The 10707-nt window shown below is 49.4% G+C and overlaps 1 protein-coding gene across 1 annotated transcript; it reads right to left on the bottom strand.

Annotated features, from left to right (window-relative positions):
* Positions 1 to 4410: 4410 nt before the first annotated feature.
* On the bottom strand, positions 4411 to 5175 carry LOC121333333 (E3 ubiquitin-protein ligase RBBP6-like). Its single transcript, XM_041399577.1, has 2 exons — positions 4813 to 5175; positions 4411 to 4565 (listed from the first exon to the last, which is right to left on the bottom strand). The coding sequence occupies exons 1-2, from the start codon at positions 4976 to 4978 to the stop codon at positions 4474 to 4476; spliced, it is 258 nt and encodes an 85-aa protein (XP_041255511.1). The 5' UTR covers positions 4979 to 5175; the 3' UTR covers positions 4411 to 4473.
* Positions 5176 to 10707: the final 5532 nt, after the last annotated feature.

Genomic DNA, 10707 nt, shown 5'->3' with positions numbered 1-10707 from the left:
TCCATTCCAGCTGGAGACCTTGGCTGTAGATGTTGTCTTCTGCATGGGTGAAAGAAGGACATGAAGAAATTAATTCAAAACACTTCCTCTCCCCACTTGTTTTCCTCCAAAATTTGGTTTACATGTTTTCTTTCCTCTCCATATGCTCAAGTGACAGCACCTCTCAGCTGCTGCCATAACACTGCTGCCCATGGAAGAACTTGGTACCGTGGAAAAGTTCCTGCTGCCAAGGCTGAAGAGCTGCTATTGTGTGAGTGCAAAAGCATCCAGGAGGGCCCATCTCTCTCCATTCTCCTGTGCCCAATGAACTTTCAGAGCTATGGATGGATTTTGGACCCTCAGCACAATGGATTTGTCCTGTCCTTGTCCTGCAGTTGTTATTTCCTTGCTTACAGAATCTGGGATTTTTGGGTGACCTCTGGGATGGATCAGCTACAGTGGCAACACTCCCTGCCCTGAAGGACAGGTGGTGGCCAATGTGGTGGCTTTGCCACTCAGACATTTCCCCATGGCTTCTCTCGGTGACTTTTGGTCAGTGCAATTAAATCCATACTTACAAATTAATAATTGGGATGGCATATTTCCCACTGGGAGTAAGCATTGCTCCCTTTGTGTTGGGGTCCTTCACCTCCTCACAGCTCATCAGATGTGCTTTCAGCAACCTTGGGACAGAGATGTGGGTCAGACAGGGCAGTGCAAGACAAGGAATGCAAAACCCCTGAGACCTGGGGCAAGCACTGGCCCTCCACAGCTGCCTTCTGCTCCCCGGCTCTGCCCAGCGTGCCCAGGCTCCTCTGACCCAGCCCAGGTGCAGAGCCCTCGAGACTGGAACAGCATCTTTCAGCACAGAAAGGAACCCATGACACCAATAGTTGGAGCTGCCTCTTGAGGCACACCCCAGGCACTGGGAGCACACCCCTCTCCCCATACCCAGAAAACCTCTAGGAAATGCACTTGAAAAAAGCACAGTGATGTGAGGAGGTTGTCAGCTTATTCCTTGTGATCCCTGCCTAGAGTCTTCCTGGGGGATGCTCTGACCCCAAATGGAGTGGGTTTCATCCACACACCTCGATATCTCTCTGCTTTTGTTGAGAGTCCTTTTGGAGGCTCTTTGCCGTAAAGTTGAGTTTGTCATAGTCTCTTTGAATCTCCAGAAACTTGGCTTCCATTTGCTGTCTCAGCTCCTGGTCCTGCCCCAGGGATGAAAAAACATAAGGGGGAAGGTCAGAACAAAGGGGCTCTGCCTGCTCCACAGTGGCAAACCCACATTACTCAGTCAGTGGCCACCAGGAGAGCCTCACTATTTTTCTTTTAATCAGTTTAAGACTTGAGTTAGAGCTACGCCACTTCTCCATCTGCTGTGGCAGTGTCCTGTTCTGTGGCACCTCATGTTCTCAGTTTCTTCTTGCATTGTGGAGTATGGCATATTTCCCACTGGGAGTAAGCATTGCTCCCTTTGTGTTGGGGTCCTTCACCTCCACCATAAAAGTCATGGGAATTCCTGAGCTCCTTTTAAGCCTGGGAACAGGGCTGGTAGATGATGATGGACCAGGACCCAAGGGTGGCTTCAGGTCACTGCAAGTTTTTGGGGGTAAAAAAAGAGGAAGGTAGGAATGTGTGTCCCTTGTCAGAACAGATCCCTTGTCAGAGATAAACATGATTCTTCCGTGTTCTTCCAAGAGCAGATTTGACCTTACCAACACTTACTTGAGGGGCTCATAGTAACGGCAGGACTGGATCATCATGGCTTTGATCTTGTCCTCCTCTGCAGCATTGGCCTCAGCCAGATTTGGGGTCTGTGTGACAGGGGAAGGTTGGACATACACATGAAGAACATGTTTGAGCCTCCACAGCCAAAGACAGCAGCCTCCATGCAGCCCAGGAGAGATCGACCTCTAAGGTTTTGCTTTCACAGATACTCCTTCACAAAAGCAACCAATTCAGAGATTTAATAAATGGGTGTTTCATTGACACAGTGTTTTTCTGTACAGGAATATTATCCAGATCCACCTCTCTGGAATCATTCCCATCAACATTTACAGAGAATTTTACATACACTTCACCAATGTGTTTGAACCCAAATGGTTTACAAAACACAACCAAACCCCACCAAAACATGTCTAGGAATAGACCCAGATTCAAATATGGCACTTTTTACAAAGTAATAATAATATCAAAATAATTTACACTGTCTGCAACCAAACAAAGGAGATTGTGTCCCCAGACCCCAATTTGTGAACAAGTGCAGCAACCAAAGAATAGATCTATAGCTGTCATGGCCAGAAATTCAAAATTCAAGCCTCACAAGTGTTCTTGTTCCAGAAACCTTTGTTTTGGCTGCTGAAAACCTCCCTGAAATGTCCATAACTTACAGCCAGTTCAATTCTTCTGTACACATTTGTACAACACAAACTGTTAGTTTCCAGTGCAAAACTGATGATACAAAATGGGAAACAGGTGCTGAAGTGCTGCTGCTTTGGGTCTTGAAAAGGAGTACTGCTGCCACATTATGTTGGGGCTGATAAGGTGCTCCCCTTTCCTCTTCCCAACCTGTGAACTTCTCTTGCTGGGATAGCATCACAACATACATGCACTTTAAACTTACAATAAACACCTTGAGTTATTAAAAATACAGTTTTGATCACATTACCACAATTATCCAGCTGTAGATCACAGCATGAGATTTAAAAAGACTAAGGAAAGGATTTTTTTCAAGTATTTGACAAAGAATATATATACCTTATATATACCTATACCTTAATGAGCTGGGCCAGAGAAAGAGGGGCAGAAGAGTCAGAAATCTGTTCACAAAAGAATTAAACCATATTCAAGTTCGATGTCCAGAAAATTAATACAAGGCTGCACTGTTTTGAATGAAGTGCAGTGTGTAGGAAGAAGTGTGAGGCTGGGATTTTACATACTGCCTTGGATGTTCCCCTCACTGGCTCATTTTGGTTCCTGGCAGAAGAAACAGAGGTGATCAGAACTTAAAATGAAGCACTTGGACCCAGCATCAAGCAGTGAAAACCAACAAGAACACCTGAACCTCAAACCATTATGTTCTGATAGTTGAGTGACTGTGGGAATTTATTTGTCTTCATAAACTCTTCTCTCTTGGTACCTCCAGTGCAACTAAAGCCCCCAAAATCTCATATCTATTGTCACCAGTTACACAGGAGTGAGGTTTCTTAGCCAGAACAGTGACACTGTCAACGCTCAGGAGTGCAGGTTTCTTTCAGTGAAAAATGATCCCTCCTCTGCCAAAGCAATACCAGAACTGCCAGCAGCTCCATCTCCAGGATGGTGTTTCTCTGTGGGAGCCCTGTGTTCAGAACCTCTGCCATCCTTAAACCACAACAGGGCCAAAGTGCCCAGTGTGTTACAGATGCTACAGTGACTACAAATAGTGGTAGAAAGGTCACCTGGAAGCCTTTCCTAGGGGTTGGTGCAATTTAGGAGCTCTGTGGGGAAAAAAAAAAGAGTCTTAATTGGCAGAATTTCCTTTCAGGTGATCTTCAATTTGCAACACTATTTTGGGAGCGATTTATTACATTTGCAAACTTGCTGAGATTCCACACACTCAGTGACCTGTGTCTGATTCAGGTGCTCAGGAATCAGACACACAAGCCCTGTGACAGCAGATCCTCATCCCTCCCACACATCAGCCAGATATTTCTGCTGTGTTCCCAGCTGGAGGGCCAGAAAGCTGCTCTGCCTGGGTGACTGCCATCGCTGCAGCTCACAGCCATTGTCTCTGACCTCACACACAGGAGCTGATGGGATCTGAGCACTGCCAGCATCCATCCTCTCACTGCAGGGCAGCACCACAACACCAGGGGAGGGCTGTCCAGCCCAAAAGAGAGGATGCTGGGACAGGCCAGCATGGAGCATCCATATTTGCATTAACCCCAAACCAAAGCCATGTTTAGAAGCAAAACACTGAGGTGTCCAGAATTCTTGGTCTCTCTTCTACAGACAGGGTGTAAAAGACCCAAATCTTGGGTGCAAGATACTTGCCAGATACCCCACAGTCCCCAAACCCACCTTCTCCAGTGCAAGAAATAGTCAAATACTGACAAGCAGACTCTTCTCGGATGGGAACACATTAAAAGTTCATTTCTAATAATGATTAATTGTTAAAGAGCCTACCTGTCATTACTATAAAGCCACTAAAAGCAAACACACACAATCTGTAATCTCCTCATGTGGAGAAAGCAGGATTTGCAACTTGGCTCTCAGCCCAATTATCCCAAGAACAAAACCAAGAGAATCACCTTAAGATTTACCAGTGTTGAAGTTTGAACCCCACATCCCCACAAACCTAACAGTGGGAGTCTGCTTTGAAGCAGATACATTAAAATCTACCCCATGAAAAAGGAAATTAACAGCAGCTCTGACCCGATGCAGTCCAAGTGCCTCTGCAAACCCATATCCAGAAAAGAAGTCCACACTCTGACATCCCTCACAGGGAATTCAGAGCTTCATGGATACACACGTAGCTCGAGCTGGGACCCTCTTCACGATCACTGAGACGTTCTTTGGGATCTGTGCATCATCAGAGTATTCTGAGAACAGCACAAATGCAGAACAAGCATGAGTCAGTTGGGAAGAATGGATACGGACACGGAATTAGATGGCACATCACAGAATCCCTTTAGAGCTGCAAAAACCAGTTTTGTATGCACCACTGTGCTTTCCCGCCCTGGCTTTTGTCCCCAGGGCAGAGCAGGGCTCCCGCAGCCTGTGGCACTGCGTGGCTGATCTGTGCCACTGCCCCTGGGTGCCCCGGGGCCCGGGCTGAGCCCCACTCACCTTCGCTGGTCTCAGCTTTGAGGATCTGCAGGTCGCAGTTGGCCACCTTCAGCCTCTCGCGGGCCATGATCTGGCGCTTGAGGTCACCCAGGGAGATGCTGTGGCCATGGAACGTGACCACGTCGTAGCTCAGCTTGGAGGAGAACTTGTAGTGGACACCCGACATGGCCCCGCAGCGCCGGCCCGGCCTGGCGGGGGTGGCACGGGCACCTCTGCCTCGGGGCTGCCCAGGGCAGCAGGGCAAACCCGCAGCGCTGGCACGGCACCGAGCGCTGGGCACCCACCCAGAGCTTTGTGACCTCGTGGCGCGGAGCCCCGGAACCCCAGAGCTCTGCTCAAAAGGACCATCATCATCTTCAGCCCACGCGGAGGGCAGGCACGGGGCACGGGTGGTCATACTGAGGAAGGCTCCACGTCTTCCTCTGTCGCCCTGTTCTTCTAAGCCTTCTAATATTTACATTTTTGTAATGGAGTCTCTCACGCGCTTTTCATGTAAATAATGATTGTTTTACATTCCTTTCTGAAGGAGGAGAGGATTGATAGACTGTTAGTTTAACCAGTGTGGTTGGAGAGGTAGCAATTTCATCCTCCAATCCATGGTCACTTTCAGAATTCTATAAATACTGAAGTCCAGAAATAAACGTACCTTTTTTTTGTGTATTGTTCATGTCATATTGTGACGCTCCTCAATGGTCCTTTCTGATGAAGGCTGGATGTTGTCATCGCTGTGCCCCTTCCACCTCTCTCCTCTAGGCACTGCAGTCTCCTGTTGGCTGTTTCAATGATTTTCTCACTGGTATCAGCAAGCTCTGCCTTTAATTTTTGCAAGTTCTGTTCCCTGTTTCTTGCCAAGTTTCATCCTGGGTCTCTAGCCTGTGACTAAAATTTAGCAGCTCCTATATTGGCTCAAGGTATCCTGTGCTTTCCCAAGTATGCCTAGGCACAGTGCTTTTAACCTTTTCAGTCCTGAGACCCTGCACTGCACAGGGTCAGGGAGCTACTGGAGACACAAGAGTGCCTTGCCCACCTTGAAAAAATAAAATCAGGGGGTATCAGGGATATCTGCATGGGCTCTGTTACAGGTCTGGGATAAGGCTGCGTGGACAGTTTCCATGGTGTTGTCATCAGGCACCTGTAATTTTCTTGGGGCTTTGCTCTGGAATAAAACCAGCACCTGCGAACCTCAGCTGCTCTTGAAAAGAATTTAAAGAGTTTAAAACTTTCAGGTAATCTTGGTAGAGGAGAATTTTAAATCCAGGAAAAGCAAGAGGAAAATAATTTCAGTTTTTCTCTATATCTTAAGCAGTTGGCAATACTTTTCTATAAAGGAACTACAGCCCCTGGATGCAGGAAGACATGGCAGGAGGAGATGGATGTTCTTTTGCTATATGGGCAATGCTGAGCCAGGGCACAGGCCACAGGCAGTCAAGGAAATTCCCAACTGAGAGGTTGTACCACGAAAAAACCACCCAGCCCTGGCATAAATCCATCCAGTCCTGCCTGAGGGATGACAGGGTAACTCTGTGATGCTCAGAGCATCCACATGGACATGGTGGGAACAAGGGACCAGAGAGGCAGGGGCTGGGGGGTGGCAGCTCCTCCTGGACTGATTCACTGCCATCCCCAGTTCCATGTGCTCTGGAGGGCTGTGCTGGGTGACCTGGAAGGAATGAGGGTGACCCAGCCACAGTCTGTGCAAAATGAAGGTGGCACTGCTCAAACAGGCGTGGGTCAGGGCTGAGGTGCAGGGAGGTGGGTCTGGCACAGCACCCTGCAACACTCCTCACCTCAGGCCATTGTGGGTATGTCAGTGAGGGACTGGGGAGACAATCAGACAGAAAACAATCATGGATTAATAAATAGCACAACCACTCTGAGGCTTGGGACATACTCAACAGCAGGAGCTGCCCAGCCAGGAGATGGTGCTGGGCTTGGCTGTCTCCACCTCTGGCATGGGGTGCACGAGAGCAAATGCCACTGTGTCCAGCTCAGCTCAGCCCCAGGACAGCTCTGCAGCCTCCCAGGCACTTGCAGAGCCCAAACACAGACAGCTCAAGGTCACAGCTGGGGCCCAGGGCAGGGGGCACAGTGCCCCAGCCCCTTCCAGCTCACGACACTTTGTGCACTGCAAAACAGCCTGGACACGCCCCAGCAGCCCCAGGATGCCCAACTTCAGCCACAGAGTTTATTGTTTAGTAGGAGCTCACCACACCAGCAAGCCAGGACAAGGGGGATGGTACATGAATACAGATGTGGAGGAGTTACACAGACAGATTTGTACAGCTTTTGTACAGAGGAAGAAAATGAATCAAATAACAAAATAGACATTAGCAGTCAAACTTTTTTTTTTTGTCTTTTTTTTGTATCATACTAACAAAATCTGATAGCCAAAAAATGACTAAGCTACAAAATTGTAATACATACTGGATGGGTAAAAGGTCATCATCCATTTATACATCTAGTATCATCTTTTTTCTGGTAACTTACAGGAGGCCTATAGGATCTTAGTGTATTAATAACTCCCTACAGATAGTGCTGAGCTGCTAAAGCTGCTGAATAACGGAGTATTGGAATTTTCATTAAGACTTTTACAGTGGCATTTGCATAATTTTGTTTAATGAAACCCTTATGCATCTCTACTGCGAGTCAGAGGAGCTGCTGGTGGCTGGGGGGAGGCAGGAGCTGTAAGGCCTTGGCTGGCAGCTTGGCACCTGCCACTGCAGAGCTGTAACACCAGGCAGCTTGGTGCCATCATTCCACAGGGCACCAGCACGGTGCTGCCCTTGCTCCAGCTCTCTGGATGCTGCAGGAGGGATAAAGCTGACATTCCCAAGCAAGACTCATTCTTTTCCCCTTTGGTCTTGAGAAACAGAGAAGAAATCACTCCATACTAAGTAGTCTCCATCCCAGAGGCGGCTGTTTCAGTGGATAAGGGCTCAGCTCTCAGCAGAAAAGCATCACTACCTGTCAGGGCAATGCCACTGGCTGTGGGGGCTGCTCCTTCCCCGGGAGCCCAGCTGAGTGTCACCTCCTGCTCCCCACCCTGCTCCATCTGCAGATGGAAAACCAGCATGGCATTCTCAGGCTGGGAGAAAGGCTGGGGAAAGCACAGCCCTCCCTCAGCAGCTCTCGGGGAGCGAGGTAAGAGCAAGGCTGAAGCCAGAGGGGGAGTGAAGGCACAAACAGGAACCAGCCCAGATCAACAACAGGACAAGGGGGCATCACCACTCCAGGGCCCCAGAGCTCTCCCAAAGAACCAAGCCAGAGGGACCAAGCATTGTGAAGTACTTTATACACCACCACACAGGTAAAAATAGCACTTAAACTTACAAATAAATAGAGGGGATGGGGAATCTCCCCCTTGTCCTTTCCAAGTTTGTCCCTAGTGTGGTCTCTGACCACCTCAGGAGGGCAGCCAGAGGCTGGTGCCCAGGGGAAGCCTGTGCTAATTTTGGAGAGGGAGGAAGTGAGTGAGTGCAACCCCTCCTGGCCCCTTACACAGGGCTGAGCTGAAGCCACATGAGCACACAAATATCCTGGTGGCATTGTGGATGGTCCTATTTGGGAGCAGCTCCCATGGCCCTGCACCCCAGTGGGTGGGGGCTTCAACCCTCAGCCCTGCAACACAGTGACCACAGAGCCTGCACAGAGAGCCAAGCAGTGCCAACAGCTCCTGGCTGATCCTCAGGGACCAGCACAGCCATTTACAGCCAGAGAAGACCATTAGCACTAACTCTGAACACCTCTGTTCCTGTTCTGCATTGTCTCCTGAGATGAGCAGGAAAAGCCCCAGGTCTGAGCTGCTCTCAGGGATGGTCCCTGGGAAGAGGCAGGAGCCAGAGACTCCTCCAGCCTGGCAACTTTGGATCTGATCAACAGAACCAAATACATGATCCCCATGGCCACTCCCAGGGGATCCCACTTGTACAGAGCCAGAGGGAGGTGGAAAACAGAGACATCTCTGCTGCAGGTGAAGGCAGCTGGCCACAAGTCACTAGAAGACCCATACAGGAAAATAAGTTACAAACCAGAACGGGGCCTCCCTCTTGCACGTGCCCAGGGAAGCCCATGGGATCTGCAGATATGACTTCAGAGACCATCCAGCCAACAGGAGCATTTTGGGAAACAACAGCCCTAAATTCTTAAAACCAGCAGTGAGGTATTCACTATTGAGGGCTGTAACAAACAAAAACTCCCTCTGGGACTTTCCAAAATCACTTAGACGATGAATACTCGACCAGGAGGGTTTTGGAGGCCACTCCTACAATTCCTTGGGAAACTCCCAGAACTAGGCAGAGATGTGGCAATCTTCCTGGTGATTTGTAAGAGCTGAAGAAACACTTGCACAAGGCAGGATGGAATCCTACATGAATTATTTCCAGCCAGTTCGATCCCACACTCTGCCTCCTGCTACCACAAGCAGATTTCTGACCTGCTTTACTTCCCCTTCCTCTCCCATCCTCCTGTGAAGGACAGGAGATCACCAATCCTGCGTCAGGTGAGAAGGGTCAAGTGTTCCATGTCATCCTCCTGATGGCAAAATCACAGTCCTGAAGCTCAAGTCTTTCCCAGGCTGCTTCTGGCTGCCCGTCCTGCAAAGAAGCAGGAGTCTGGCAACCCACTAAGAAAAAGTGACACAACTTTGTGGGAAATCAGAGCAAAAAGTAACAGAGCTGATGTGCCATCGTGTTCACCTGCTGGGGGTCTGGCTCAGCTCTCCTCTCCCATCTTGTCCTTTCACAGATGTCCCATCAAAGCAGAAGGAGGAGGAGGTGGCACTAACTGGGAGAAGCCTGGAAAAATATTGCTGTGACTGTTCCCTGTGCTACTGAAGAGTGAACCTGAGCTGGGCTCCTTCACACCTTTAAGAGCATGTTGTCACCTTCCTCTGCCTTATTATCACTTGGGAGCTGTGGTGCAAAGTTAGAGTGAAGCCTTGTGAAGAAGGAACAAGATCCTCTGCTGGTACAGACACAAGAGCTGCCTGGGTTCTGGTCTTGGATTGCTTCTGCTCCAAATACTCACAGCCAGGCCATGCACAGAGGATTGCTGAAGCCATCAAAGGCAGGCTCACAGCAGCACCTTCACCTCATCCATCTCAGCAGCAGGGGCTGGGCGTCACACTGAAGAGCCAAGGACAGCTCTGGAGAGCACCAGGCAATCACAGTGAGCTCTTAAATTGAACAGGCAAGGAGGAACCTTTTGTTCAATGCATCTGTCCCGCACTGACTGCCCCCAGCATGGAGCTCCAAGGCCAGCAATGCTGAGATCCAGCACCTGTGGAGTCCTGAGCTCAAAACAGAGCCCATGAACCCCCCAGCAGTGAGGGGCACTGAGCTGGACAGCTGGCTGTGGCACAGGACTCCAGCAGGCCTTCAGAGATCCCACTGCAGGAAGAAGGGACCTACACCCAGGCAAGGTGTGCCTGACCCCAGAGTCAGAGCCACCACAGCTTCTTCCCCAAATGGCAGGGGAGAAGAAACAAAATAAATATCCCTCTGAAACTGGATTATTTCCCACGACACACTATTATACAAGAACTAAGTGCAGCCTCTGCTCTAAAACAGTGATACCTTCCAAAAGGGAGGAGGGGAACACATCCCCAAAGCTCACATCATCAGCCCAGCAGGTTTCACTCACTTGTGCAGGTTCTCAGGACACCAGGGTGTGTGGGAGGGAAGGGACAGGCCCCGTGGGAAGGGTGCAGCCTATGGGCACATGCTTTGAACACCACAGGAAAATCCCTTGGCAGCTCCTGTGGGGTTGCTGGGACCCACTGACACTTCAGCCACAGGTCAGGGCAGCTGTCATCCAAACCATGTCAGCTGGTGGGACAAGGGCAGCTCAAACAATACAAATTCCACAGTCAAAACCAATACAAGTAAGAAACCAAAC

The sequence above is a fragment of the Onychostruthus taczanowskii genome, unplaced genomic scaffold (assembly GCF_017590055.1).
Source record: "Onychostruthus taczanowskii isolate IOZ18803 unplaced genomic scaffold, ASM1759005v1 scaffold165, whole genome shotgun sequence".
NCBI lineage: Eukaryota > Metazoa > Chordata > Aves > Passeriformes > Passeridae > Onychostruthus > Onychostruthus taczanowskii.
Note: the sequence above shows the minus strand (reverse complement) of the source record. Positions and strands in the feature narration are given on the sequence as shown.